The 14,759-nt window shown below is 44.8% G+C and overlaps 1 protein-coding gene across 3 annotated transcripts in view; it reads left to right on the forward strand.

Moving 5' to 3' along the window:
• The first annotated feature begins 9,512 nt into the window (after positions 1-9,512).
• MOGAT1 (monoacylglycerol O-acyltransferase 1) overlaps positions 9,513-14,759 on the forward strand; it is a 32,900-nt gene continuing 27,653 nt past the window's right edge. The window contains exon 1 of one of the 3 annotated variants that reach the window (XM_053215858.1): positions 9,513-9,865. In XM_053215858.1, coding sequence (XP_053071833.1) covers positions 9,772-9,865 — 94 coding nt within the window. In that variant the 5' untranslated portion in view covers positions 9,513-9,771. The remainder of the gene's footprint in view (positions 9,866-14,759) is intronic. The other 2 variants (XM_015073289.3, XM_027049504.2) reach the window with 2 other exon arrangements.

Here is a 14,759-nt window from a genome sequence, read left to right on the forward strand (position 1 = left end):
CTTACGTACAGTCTCCCTTGTACTCTAGGTTTGAGCCTTGCAGCAGCCCTTTAAGACACAGGGTCTTAGAGACATTTTTAGAAAAGGAGACAAACTGATGGTTAGGCAGTGCTGTCTGCTGGCAGATACTGTGCTCAGTCCTCTGCCATCAGTAGCGGATTTCCTCTTTATGACAACCCTAAATGTAATAGGCTGAATAGAGGCCCCCAAAGATATCAGGTCCTAACTCTTGGCCCCTTTAAATGTCACCTCATCTGGAAAGTATTTGCAGATTAAGGATTTGGGGATGGAGAGATTATCCTGGATTATCAGAATGGGACCTAAATGCAATCACATGCATCATTTGAAGACGGAGGCACAAGGACATTTGACAGAAACAGCAGAGGGGCCGGCTGTATAACCGTGAGGGCAGAGATTGTGATGATGCAGCCACGAGTCAAGGAATGCCAGCAGCCACCAGAAACAATGATGGACTCTCCCTTACCTCTGGAGCAGGCCTGGAGGGTCTACAGACACTTTAATTTTGGCCAAGTGAAACTGATTTTGGACTTCTGGCTTCCAACTGGGAGAGAATAAATTTGTTGTTTTAACCCACCAAGTTCATGGTTACTTGTTACAGGAAACTAATATACAAACATAGGCACCCATTATTCCCATTTTACAGATGGTGAGACTGAGGCACAAATGGAGTCACTCACCTCTCAAGGCAGAGCTGAGGCGTTTTCATGAGGGAGACCTGCCTTTATCCTTTCTAGTATTTAGTGAGTGAGGCCTCCAAAGCCATTCAGGTGGGGGGCAGTAGGGAGTGGAATTTAGGCCTCTCTGACTACCATCAAGCAAGTTTTCACTATATTAGTTTCCCTCCGTGACTGCGGGCAATCCCTTCCCAGTGCCCAACATAACCGATTGGCAGAGGTCAATAGCAAACATCATGCCCAACAAAATCTTCTGCCAAATTGGTACTCAGCTCTCAATTAACAAATAAAGGACTTCATAAATTATTGCATGCTGACCTGCTCTCCTCTGGGAACCCCAAAGTGTTCTGTTGCCTCTGAACCTCACTTTCCTTATCTACGAAACAGGGATAATATACACCTTAGAGAATTATCCTAAGGATCAGAAATGCTCATAAATGATTAACATGCTTAATTCCTGGGCCCTAGAAGTGAGGCAGCTGTCATTATCATCTATCCTAGTCAGTTTCCTGTCTGTCTCAAACCACCAGGGGAATTCTGTTCTCATCTCCCTGTATCCCCTAATGCGTCCATCCTGCTTTTTCATCCTCTGTACCTTTGCTAGGACTGAATGTTTAGAGGATTCTAACGGAAAAGAGAAAACTAGAACACCAGTGTTCATGACAGGTGCTCAGCTGACTGATAGGAAAGACACTTGGAAAACGAGAGTGTATATCACAAATTGTAGGGAGGTGCCTCTTTTGTCTAATTTTAAAGCCAGCTGGAGAGCAAGAATGAGATCGCAGCATTTCCTAGAAACAAAAGATGGGCTGGCCAAAACACACACAAAAAGTCCTCCTTCCATTGGAAATTAGGGAAATACAAGTTCAAATTATAATGAAATATTTTGTAATGTTTTATTTATTTTCAGAAAGTGAGCACGTGGGGGAGGGGCAGAGAGAGAGGGACACACAGAATCCCAAGCAGGCTCCACAGCTGTCAGCCCAGAGCCCAACGCAAGGCGTGAACTCATATACCGTGAGATCATGACTGGAGCCAAAATCAAGAGTTGGACACTCAACCAACGGACCCACCCAGGTGCCCCATAAGGAAATACATTTTCACCCCTACCGGACTGATAAAAATGTGAAAGTCTGACCAGACTAAATGTTGGCAAGAATTGGAAGTATAAGCTTTGGAAAATAGGGCCTTACTTAGAAGAGCAGAACCGGTGCATACCCTAATGCCATTAAACTCCCAGGAATATTTCTCTGAGAAACTCTCACCCAGGTGCCCCAGGTGAACAAATAAAAATGTTCAGTGTTACATTGTTCGTTGTAAAAAAAAAAAAAAAAAACCCAAAAACCAAAAAACCCAAACTGGAAACAAGACATTTGATCATTATTATTTTTTCCACTTTAGTCTCAAATATAATTCTTTTTTTTTTTAAGTTTACTTATTTTGAGAAAGAGAGAGCGCGCACACAGGCACAAGTGGGGAAGAGGCAGAGAGAAATAATCCCTAGCAGGCTCCACACTCCAATGCGGGGCTTGATTTCACAACTATGAGATCATGACCCGAGCAGAAATTCAACCAACTGAGCTACCCCCTTAATTTTTTTCTTAACAGTAGTTGTCTTTAGATGGTGAGATTATTTCCTTCACTGTACCCTTTGTATTTAACAGAACTGTAATTCGCAAGTATATTTTTGTTATGAGGGAAAAAACTACAAGGTTCCTATAGAACACAGTCACGTGCAGTTCCTCTGCCTCCTCAGACATGTGTAGACAATCCAGTTCTTCCATTGCTACATGACAGGAGAGCCTGCGTAGATCTGGGCGAGCATGATTGTTTTTGCCTGTAAAATGTGTAACACCCAGTGAAAGTTTCTGAAATGATTGTGCCACTTTCCTGTTAGGCTTATGGGTTGAGCAGCAACTGAGAAAGAGAAGCTATGAGGTCTGCAATCCTTCCCGCACTTAAAAATGCAGTATTATGCCTATGACATTTCACACTACAACAGCAGATAGTTTCAAGTGGTATGCCCAAAACAAACATTTGTCCATTCCCAGCCTCAGTTTCCTCACCCATAAATTGGAGACAGAACCTCAGCGGATGGCTGTGAGGACAACGTATTTGGAAACAATTTGAAACCTGCCAAGCACCCTGTGAATATTAGATGTTTATACTCAAGGTAACAGCCCAGTGATCTGAGGCTATAAATTTGCCCTGGCATTAAGCTTACTAAAACTCAAGCTGATGCCTCCAGTAGGATGAGACAGCGCTGTAAGCTCAGGTTGTAGATGATACAATTTACCATAAGGGGCCTTGTTTTAATTGTGGTGCATCCCAAACTGGTTCTGTTCTGGCTAAAACCTTGTATGTCCTTCCTGTAAATTTCCAGGACACTAACCCCTTTGTAGGTTACCCTGAAACTTTTAGGACAAGATCAAAGCCCATCTTTCTTCTTGGGTTTCTACCGAGGGATCTATCTAGAACCAAGAAGGCCTGCTAGACCTGCCCAGTCTAGCAGTTGATCGGCACTGACTTCCCAGTTGTCAAACCAGTGGTCATCTTAAATTGTATTTTAGAAATAAACTTGATAGACACTTTATATTATTGACCATCCCCTCATTCTAGAAATTCTCCTTTCTTAGTTTTCCTGACTCCAGATGCCTCTGTTTAGTTCCCTGGATTTTTCTACTAGCTCTCTGTGAGACACAATACACTGTAGTGGTGAGAGTTCTATAATAACAGATGCAAACCTTGCATTTACTGCTCACTGAGACCTTGAACCAAGTACTGATTATTGATGAGCCTCCGTTCCTTATAAAATGAAGGTGACAATAATATGTCCATCATTGGCATACCATAGGATGGTTATGCAAATTTTAAGAGCAGTAGTTCATGGTAGGGTTTAGCATGTGATAAATATTAACTCTCATGGCCTCCTGTACCTCGCACACTCCCCTTTCCCTTTCTTCGGTATAGGATTCCCTCCAGAGTTATGTCTGGTGATCTTCTCCCCAAACAGTCTCATTTCCACTACTACCTAAACACAGATGGCCCCCATTCTAACCTCCAGCCCATCTCTCTCTTCTGTGCACGTTTCTTACCAACTTCTGAACATCTGCACGTGGGTGGCCAACAGGCTGGCATGTCATACTCAAAAACAGAACTTTCTCCTTACCCCTAAACTCTTCCTTCGTGTGTTTCCTATCCTTTTCAAAGTCACCACCATCCACCAAGTTACCCAGACCCAAAATACTTAAATTGACCTAAACTCCTTCATTTCTCTCTTCTAATTCATTATGATTGAGGAAACTTTGGTGAATCTGCCTAGGATGCCTTATTTCTCACAGCACAAGGTTAAACCTTTGTGTCACCATGTTAAAGCAACGGAACCCTGTATCTCATGCCAGTCTACCAGGGATAAGCACCTGATCCTACCTGGATCTTGGACTTGGGACCACAGGGAACCTGAGGAGGTCCATTTTATTTAATGGTGGAAGCAGCTAAGATACGAGTCTGGAGCCATTGATGGCCATGTTTCCCACCACTCAGAGAAAATAAACTGCGATGAGATAAAATGATACTGACACCAAGAGAACAGATAGTGGAGAGAAACCTAGAAGCATTTAAATGGTTGTTCTCAAGCCCCAGGTGTCTCCCTCCTCTTCCTGAAATTTGGTTGTTTAACTGCATGAAGTTCAGATGGCTTAAAGCATGAACGGTAGAGGGTTACACCTGAGACTCAAGAGGTCAGTAGATGCCCTATAATGCAGGGCCCAAAACTACATCAAAGAGTTTGGACTTTATCTTCAGAACAATGAGAGGAAACTCCAAGACTTTAAGCAGAGAAATAACACGATCAATGAAGTCTTCTGGAAAGACCACTTTGAGTACATTGTGTACACGGAATTAGGAGTGTCAGATCAGAGGGCAAAACTCAAGGCAGGGAGGTCAGGTAAGAGGCTGCAGTAATCCAGGGGACCAATGATAGCAGCTAAGACGGGGGCAATTGCGTGTGTTTGAAGAAAAAAGTAATAACAATAGGCCAGCATAATCAACAGGTCATATACGAGTAGCCATAAACAACTAGAAAGATACAAACGTGAGTGCAAGACCATCCATTGGATTGGCCCTTCTTGGAACTGGAAGTCGTGGGCTGTGCTGTGCCACAACTCCAAATACATTGCTTTTGGACCCTGCCAGCTGCCTCTTTCAGGACCTGACCCTGGCCCCAGGTGGGTAGCAGACCATTCCAGTCTCTTTCTCCTCATTCCTCCCTCACTTGGGTTGCTGGAACCTCATAGGTTTCCAGGCTAAGTGCAAACAGAAAGTGTGGGTGAGGGTCATGAGAAGAGAAATCATGATGGCTATAGAGCCTCACTATCTCGGGCAAGACTCCTGCATCTCTGCCCAGAGCACTGGGCAGATTGCTCAGATCAGTTGAGAGGACGATAAGAATACAGAGGGTCCATAACAAATTTCCTTAACTTAGTTCAAAAGAGTGTTAAAAAACAGAACTTCCTGAAGAACATTCGACTGAAACTACCATAATGATGGCCTTCTATCAACTTTAACCAGATCTGGTCACTCCCAATGAATTATGGTAACCAGGATGTTTGAGTTTCATGGGTGTGTAGAGAGAGAGAGCAAGAGAGAGTGAGAGAGAGAATATTTACCTTTATGATGAATGCACCTTATGAAAACTGGAAAAGTGACCTTTCTCCTAAACTCTCCCCTCTGAGAACTCTCAATCCAGGAAGAATACTATTTCCTTTTCAACTTAAAAACAGGAACATATTAACTTAGGTTACGGTAGAATGTCGTGTTATAGAAAAACATCATTCTCTTCCTGTTAGTAGAGATTAGCTGTCATGAAATGCACAGGTAAAAAAAATAGAACAAGGAAGTGATGTTTAAGTTATTCATTTCCACGAGTAGGCTTTTGTAACCTATAAGGCAATCGGAACTGTCATTTCTTAACTAGAGTTGAGGACTAGAAAGGGGAACCATCTTGGTTGGTGGAATCAGATCTCCAAGCAGGACAGTGTTGATTTCTATCCACATGATCTCATCAAGACTTGCCACAGCAGAGGTGTCTGATATATTTTTGTTGAATTTTTAAAATTTTATGTATGTTTTATTCACTCGCATATACCCAATGCCAAGCCTACAGAATGTGGTTGATAAATATTTGTTGATCGAATAACTAATCCCAACCTAAACTATGACACACTTTGTCCTCTGATTCTTCTGCTCATTGTTCCATGACTTCTCTATTTCAATGACATTCCCTTCCTTCCTTGCAATATCATTTAAGGAACGGCTCAGGGGAGCCTGGGTGGCTCAGTTGGTTAGCGTCAGACTCTTGATGTAGGCTCAGATCATGATCCCAGGGTCAGGGGACCGAGCCCTACTTCGGGCTCCATGCTGAATGTGGAGCCTGCTTGGGATCTTCTCTCTCTCTATCCCTCTCCCATGCACTCTCTCTCTCTCTCTCTCTAAAATGAATAAAATTAGAAAAGAAAAAGCTCAGTATGGCAGTTATGCGCTCAGGCTCTGGAATCAGACAAACCTATTTTCTTTCTTTTCAGTGTTTTATTTATTCTTGAGAGAGAGACAGAGGGAGGGAGACACGGAATCCAAAGCAGACTCCAGGCTCTGAGCTGTCAGCACAGAGCTCGACGACGGGCTCGAACTCACGAGCCGTGAGATCATGACCTAGAACCGAAGTTGGACGCTCAACGGACTGAGCCACCCAGGCTATCTTCAAAACACAGCAACTTGGTTCTACTACTTACTAGATGACCAATTAGTTTCACCTGTAGTCTCAGTTGGCACAGTGGTAAAAGATAATTGTACCTAAACCGGAGCGCTATTATTATGAGGTTTAAATCACACAACACCAAAAAGTATGAACACACTAGTTGCTAGGTGCTAACCACCCAGTAATGTTGACATTATATGGTTTTTTTTAACTGCAACCCCATTCAAACTCTGTATTTTTCCAGATATTAAGATGCCCACCCCTCCCCCCCCAAATAGCCAAACAAACAGTAGTTTCCAACCTGGGTTTTGCAAACCCTCAGAGCTTCTGTAACTGTTTAATGTCAATTTCATTTTGCTAAAAATACAGCCACTTCGGGAAGGAGGGAGATGCTGAGAAGGTCACTTCTTTTCCACTTAGAGCAGATTCACTTGGATCTCTTCTAAAAGTCAGAGTTCTTTGAAGATTGAAAAAAACTCCCCTGCTAAACTACAAGTTTGAAACCATTATCTCATACCACCTTGCTTCTCCTCCTCTGTTTTAGTATGGCTATGAAGAGAGCTGGGTCTATCCCTTGTCAGTAACTGGCTGGGTTATCCTGGGCAAATCCCTTAATTTCTCTGCTCTCAGCTCCCCATTCCATGAAACATGGGGTTAAGAAAGATAATGCTTACGGTTGGTGTTTTCATGTCAACTTCAGTTCCAGAAATCAACAAAACTCATAGAGAGGCATTGTTTTGAATAGCTCGATAAATGAAAACTTTCTCACCATTTAATTCCAGTAATCATTTGGCTACAATAACCTGGGACATAATATATACACAAAGGAATGTGCTGAATACTGAATGAGTGATCTAATAGTTGCTTAAAATGGTGAGAGGCTGTTACACCAACTGAGCCCTGGTGGGGCCATGCTTTGCTGCATTGTGTCGTGCTAGGCTATGACGGCTGTTTTCTACTAGCTGAGGGCCTGGGAAGGTGACAAAAACTCGACTCAGTACAGCTGATTAGGAGGACTTGTAGTAGTAGTCCTACTATTTGATGAGTAGGAGTCTGGAGGCCTTGCGCTTCTCATTTACGAGGAAACTGTGAATTCAATTAATCAACCAATCCTACCATTTATTTTATTTTATTTAAATTTTTAATGTTTACTTATTTTTGAGAGAGAGAGAGCAAGCACAAGCGGGGGAGGGGCAGAGAGACAGGGAGTCAACAGAATCCGAAGCAGGCTCCAGGCTCCGCCCTGTCAGCACAGAGCCCAACCTGGGGCTCGAACCCACAGACCGCGAGATCTAGCCCGTACTTATTTTCAACCTTGTGCCTGGCAGAAGCCTTTTCATAAATAACCAATGACAGAATGCTCTAATGCTCAGAGACCATGTCTTCATTTACTTTCGTCATCAACACCAGGGCAAAGCAAGCACTCAGCAATCCTTTGTTCTATGTGACATTCATTTACTGAAGGGATGGCTCTTCTCTCTAGGTTTGAGACAAAACTGTATTTGAAGCTCCTCCACTCTGCCAGCTGGGTGACATTGGGCCTGGATTTCCTTGAAATTCTTGAAAATGCTTCCCTTGAAAAGCTAATGCTTATTTCACAGGATTGCTCTAGGATGCATGAAGGGCTCCCCACAATGTCGGAGAGTGTTCTCATAGTATCCCCATTAGCACCGGGGCAAGGTTCAGGGAAGAAGTCTAAATGAGAAGAAAGTGATTCCTCAACTAGGAAAAAAACAAAAACAAAAAACCCAAATCAGCAAGTTTTGTATTCATAAAGTCACAAACAACTCTGCACTACTTTGTAGTATTTGTTTCTTACCCAACTTTCCAGTAAAATGTTGATGGAGAAAGGGGCATGGTGGTGATGGCGAGTCAACTTTGTTGATTTGTCCTGTTGCAGATCTGTTCTAGCAACGACTGGACAGCCACTTGCCACTTGGAGTTGTCCCACTACACATTAACTAATATTTATAAAGAAAAGGGAGGGAGGGAGAGGGGGGTGGGTGATGGGCATTGAGGAGGGCACCTGTTGAGATGAGCACTGGGTGTTGTATGGAAACCAATTTGGCAATACATTTCATATTAAAAAAAAGGTAGCAGGTCACCACAAGGATTAGGCAATTATTGAGAACCTATCTATTAATGCATCAAACTGAAACCCTTCAGCGGCAAGTTTTAGCGTCAAGACTTGAACCCTAAACACGGCCTTGCAAGGATCTGGCCTTTGGCTGCCATTTTTGCCTCATTCCACCCTAATCTCCCTGTTACCTGAGCTTCCACTATATTAGTTTTGAGTTTCAGCTCCAGGACCTTTGCACATGTGCTTCTTCGCCTGGACGACCCCCTCAGTTAACTAGATCTACCTTTATAGCTCCAGTCAAGGTCACTTGTTCAGTGACTTCCCTGACCTCCAGTCTAAGTCCTAGAACCTTCCTTCAGTCATTCGCAGTAGGGTTTCACTTTGCAGTGGTACACTCAATTGTGTGGTTATTTTGCTTAATGTTTGTCTCTGCCCATAATCCATGCTCTCTGAGAGCAGAATGAATGCGCGACTGGGTTACCAGGTGTATACGCAGGGACACAATGGTTCCTGGCATGTGGTAGATATTCAGTCAATATCTGTTGAATAAATGATTAAGCGAAAGGTTTCCAGGACTAGTGTAGAGATCTGAGTACCCAAGTGAGGAGACCAAATCCCTGTTCCCTTCTTCCCGCAACCCCCCCTTTCCTCGGGGCTTATAGGGGTGTTGGAGGGGATACAGACCAGTAAACACAAGAGTACCCTGCGACCAGAGAAGCTACGTCCCGCACCTTCTTCCACCTGGTGGGCGATCCTTTGAACCAACACTTCCCCAGCCTCAGAGAGTTCGGAGGAAGGGGTGGGTTTAAGGGCGGATGCTGAAGGTGATCGATCAGCCGAACAATAGATCCCGGTGGAGATCCCAAGTCCTCCGCAAGGCTGCCGGAGCCCACGCTGCCGAGCTCCGACGGGCGGCCAGCTGACCCCTCTGGCCACCCCTAGTGCCCAAAGCGGCGCGCTCTCCCCAGCGCCGCGGCGCGCCAGCCAATGCGCCTCGGGCGCGCCAGCTGCACTGGGGCCCGGGCGCGCGCGATTGGCAGCCCCCAGCCTCAGCCCTCGCGCCCCACCCCCGGACGAAGTTCTGCCCACGCCTGCTCCGCGGCCGCCGCCCGTCCCCCTCTTTCCGCCCCCGGGGGTGTCCGGCGCGGGGCCCGGATCCGGCCGCACGCTCCTCCCACGCGCCGCGGAGCCACCAGGTTCGAAGCGCCCGCGGTCGGCGCAGTCCCCTCCCGCGCGGGACCATGAAGGTCGAGTTTGCGCCGCTGAACATCCCGCTGGCGCGGCGGCTGCAGACGGCCGCGGTGCTGCAGTGGGTCCTGTCCTTCCTCCTGCTCGGTAAGGACCCCGCGCGCCCCCGGCCGCGCGAGACCCAGGCCAGACGCCGCAGTGCGGGGGGCTCCGTTTCCTCCCTCGCGGCCAGTCCTTGGCCAAGGACGAGCTGAGATTCCAGCCCTTCTTCCGCCTGAGCCGGAGCAAACAGGTCAAGGAGGGAGTTCGAGCTAACTTGGGACTCTCCTTTTTGGTTTCTCTCCCCGTGTGAACCTCGTAGCGAACGAACATTTGCCAACTGTTTTAACCTGTGCTTTTTTGTCTTTTTGATTGAGGCGTAGCTTACCTACCATAAAAGGCAAAGATGATAGGCATACAGATGAATTTTGGCAAATGGACATACCCAAATATAACCAGGACCCAATCCAGCCATGGAACATTGCACTGTAGCCCCTCAGAAGTTGCTAAACTCTTTTCTTGAACTGTCGATTCGTAAAAGGAAAACCAGTGCCCGATTATTTACAGCCTGATTCCTTCCTCTTCCCACCCTCGTGACCAACTGCCTTGTTGACTTTTCTGTGTTTAAGGTCATCCGGGTGCAGAAAGGCACCTTTCTACTAGATAGACTGGGTTGAGTTGGGTTGGGTGGCTTCTGTATGTAAATAACTCGACCCAAGGGGTTCTAGTGGGTTCCCAAGTTGATCCCATCTGGAAAGGGCACGTGAGGCAGTCACTAGATAGAGCGGGGTGGCTTACCTGAGCCCCTTTTTCTCCCCTGGATGTTTGTCCAGCGATTGGAGTAGATGGGGGATGGTATGAGAGGAGGGGGGAATTATGGAGAACGTGCACTCTTCTGAAGGCTATCGTCACTTGTGTGCTGTAAGGAGCTGACAGGTTGTACGTTGAGGCCGCAGTATGATCGGTAATAATAAGCCCACTGCACTGTAGACGTCTACACTTTTGAAATGGTTTCACAGTTTTGAATGCCTAGATCAGTGGTTCTTGACCCTGGTTGCACATGAGAAACACTGGAAGAACTTGTAAAAAAACCGCAGACGCCCAGGCTCTATCCCCAGAACGTCTTAATTCATTTGTTACAGAACGGAGCCCACGCGTCAGTATGTGTGTGTCTCTGTAAATATGTAACTGTGTGTGCGCATATACGCACACAGATGCTCCACGTGACTCTGCTGTACAGCTAGGGTTTCCTGAAAAAGGAACTTCAAAACATTAGCTCATGAAGTCTTCGCAGGCCAAACGGAGACAGGGGTGGTAGCATGATACTCCATTTTGCGCTGAACCATCGAGGTAACAACAAACACATTAGGGCATAGTACGTTCCAGATCCCATTCTAAGCACCCTACACTATTAACCATTCAGCCTTCACCACGACCCTGTGAGGTAAAGGACTGTTCATTTCTGCCCTCGTTGGACAGATGAGGAAACGAAGAGGTGAAGTAAATTGTTCAAGGTCACGCACAGTGGGAGGTGGAGAAACTGGATGGAAACCTAAGTGTTCTTCCCAGAGTCCCTGCCTTAACCACTGTGCTGCCCACAGGTATGGCTTGAACTTGGAGACAATCTTCCCTGCTGGTCAGTCAGCTCCTCTCTGGTAGCCCGTTGTCCTTTTCTCGTGTTTGTCATTGCTCGTGTTTGTGTATGTCTGCGGTTACTCGAGAAAGGTCCGCATTGCCATCCTTGTCCACCGGCTCAGTGCGGGAACACTCAGCACGTGCCGAGCCCATGGAAGGTATGAAACAAATACTTGTTGAATGACTGTCTCACTCTGTCACCCAGAGGGGAAGCTATCCGCCCCATGGGTCGCTAGTTGTATTAACCCATGTCACCCTCACAGCAGCCCTGCGAGGTAGGAGCTACCCCTGCACTCATCTTACAGAGGAGGGAGCTCAGAGGTGAAGTTGCTCAAGGTCACATGGCTCCACATAGCGGGCGGAGCCACAGGTGTTAAATGTGCGTGGGCTAGTGACTTAGGCATGACCAATGATTCCTAATTTGAGTCGGACTGGACTGACTTGCAGACCATTTAAATGTCTGCATAGACAGACCATAAAAAGTCATTACACGCATTTGACTTTTGTGTTACTAGGAGCATATGACTTTGTGTTATATATTTTGATAATTTTATTTGGAAAAATTTCAAACATACAAAAAATAGAAGTGTGTGAACTCTCATTTACCCATTACCTGGATTTATAATTATTTTGACAGTATGCTGTATTCGTTTCATCAGTTGTTTTGCAAAAACGTTTTAAGACAAAGCACGTTGTTATATTTTAATCCTAAATATTTTAGTACGGAGATATAGAATTAAGTATCTTTTTTACATAATCAGAGTACATATGTGGCATAATTGTTTAAAATCATTTAAAAATTTTTTCAGTTTATTTATTTTGAGAGAGACAGAAACAGGATGAGTAGGGGAGGGGCAGAGAGAGAGGGAGAGAGAGAGAACCCTGAGCAGGCTCCACACTGCCAGTGCAGAGCCCGATGAGGGGCTTGAACTCATGAACTGTGAGATCATGACCTGAGGCGAAACTGAGAGATGCTTAACCGACTGAGTCACCCAGGCAATCCTGCTTAAAATCATTTAAACTAAGTTCATATTTTCTGAACTGTGTCAAAAATACACTTTGGTGATATATCTGAACAAGGTTCTCAACAAGACCTTTGTATTGCATTTGGTTTTGTTTTTTGTTTTTTTGTTTTTTTTCTTTAATGTTTATTTATTTTTGAGAGAGAGAGAGAGAGTGTGTGTGAGCAGGGGAGGGTCAGACAGAGGGAGACACAGACCACAAAGAGGGCTCCAGGCTCCGATCTGTCAGCACAGAGCCTGATGCGGGGCCTGAACCCACGAACTGCAAGACCGTGACCTGAGCCGAAGTTGGATGCTTAACTGGCTGAGCCACCCAGATGCTCCTGCATTTGGTTTTTACATGTCTTTTAATTTAGAACAGTGTTCCCTATTTGTTTTCTTGTCGTGAAGCACTAAGGAAACCAGGTTATCTGTCCTGCAAGATGTAGCCCTGACTGCTTCTTTGTGGTGGTAACTTGTTCCTCAGTCTCCTATATTTCTTCGACAGTGAGAGTTAGAGCTAAAGCTTGATTAGATGTAGATGAAACCTTTGTGTCAAGGCCCCTTCCCAGGTACTGCTCTGTGCTTCACATTCCGTCAGGCTGCACAGAATGTCTAGTTGTCCCGTTAGTTGTGTCTAAGAGTGGTCAGTGGGTCCAAATAGGAAGTCATCTGAGGGCTGGCCGGTCATTGACATGTGCAAATGAAAGTTCTCTGTTGATCATTGCCCTGCCACCTAGTGACATAAGTCTCCATTAATGATGCTCGCTTGAATGAACTGTTCTATGGGGGACTGCAAAATGGCGGTGTTTTTATTCTGTCATTTATTCATCATAGCTAGAATTCATGCAACGAATAATTTCCCCCCATCAGCTAGGGCTGTTTGACTACCCTACAATTCAATTCTTACTGGAAAAGGTAGGGTAAGAGCTTACTTATTTCCTTCCATTTAATTGTCAATTTTGAAGTAAGGAGTTGATGTTGTAGGTACTTTCAGTGTTGGCGAGAGTTTTTTTTTTTTTTTAACGTTTTATTTAGTTTTGAGAGACAGAGACAGAGCGTGAGTGGGGGAGGAACAGAGAGAGAGGGAGACACAGAATCTGAAGCAGACTCCAGGCTCTGAGCTGTTAGCACAAAGCCCAACGCGGGGCTTGAACCTATGGACCAGATCATGACCTGAGCCGAAGATGGATGCTTAATCGACTGAATCACCCAGGCACCCCAACAAGAGGGTTTTTATTAGGTATATCTTTTAAGATCTCTAAATCAAAGTCTTGGAAGGCATTTTTCTTTCCAGGAAATGAGTTTAAGCTATTAGCTCTTGAAATATGAAATCATGAAATCAAACATCTTTCCTTGAGATAAACGTTAAACACCTGTCATCCAATCTTACAACATTGTATTAGGTTTTGGTGTATGACATGATGATTTGATACATGTATACATTGCAAAATGATTACCATAATAAGTTTAGTTAACATCTATCACCACCCATAGTTACAAATAATTTTCCTTGTGATGAGAACCTTTAAGACTTACCCTCTTAGCAACTTTCAAATACAACACAATATTGTTGATTCTAGTCACCAGGCTGTGCATTACATCCCCCGGATTTATTTATCTTCTAACTGTATCTTTTGTATCTGTTTGTATCTTTTGACCCCTTTCCCTCATTTTGCCCACCCCTCCACCCTCCTGCCTCTGGCAACCGCCAGTCTGTTCTCTGTACCTATGAATTAGGTGCTTTTGGTTTGTTTTCTTTTTAAGATACACACACAAGTGAGATCATATAGTATTGATCTTTCTGTCACTTAGTCCACATAGCATAATACCCTCAAGGTCCATCACAATGGCAGTATTTCCTCCTTCTTTTTTTAATTTTTAAAGTTTACTTATTTATTTTGAGAGAGAGAGGGAGAGAGTGAGCAGAGGAGGGGCAGAGGAGGGACCGAGGGGGACAGTGGATCTGAAGTGGGCTCCATGACAACAGCAGAGAGAACCTGATGTGAGGCTTGAACTCATGAACTGTGAGATCATGACCTGAGCCGAAGTCGGACACTTAACTGACTGAGCTACCTAGGCGCCCCTCATTTGTCTATCTTCATGCCAGTAAAATGCTGTTGTGATTACTGTGGCTTTATAATACTTTGTGGAGTCTGATCTCGTTAGCCCTGAAACCTTGGTCCTTTTTTTAAAGAGTTGTTTTGATTATCATAGATTCTTTGTGTTTCCATATGCACCTGAGAATCAGCTTGTCAGTTTCCACACACACACACACACACACACACACACACACACACACACACACACCTTCTGGGATTTTCATTGGGATTGATTTTTGATTGAGATTAGTCTATAGGTTAATT

The sequence above is a fragment of the Acinonyx jubatus genome, chromosome C1, assembly GCF_027475565.1.
Source record: "Acinonyx jubatus isolate Ajub_Pintada_27869175 chromosome C1, VMU_Ajub_asm_v1.0, whole genome shotgun sequence".
Taxonomy (NCBI): domain Eukaryota; kingdom Metazoa; phylum Chordata; class Mammalia; order Carnivora; family Felidae; genus Acinonyx; species Acinonyx jubatus.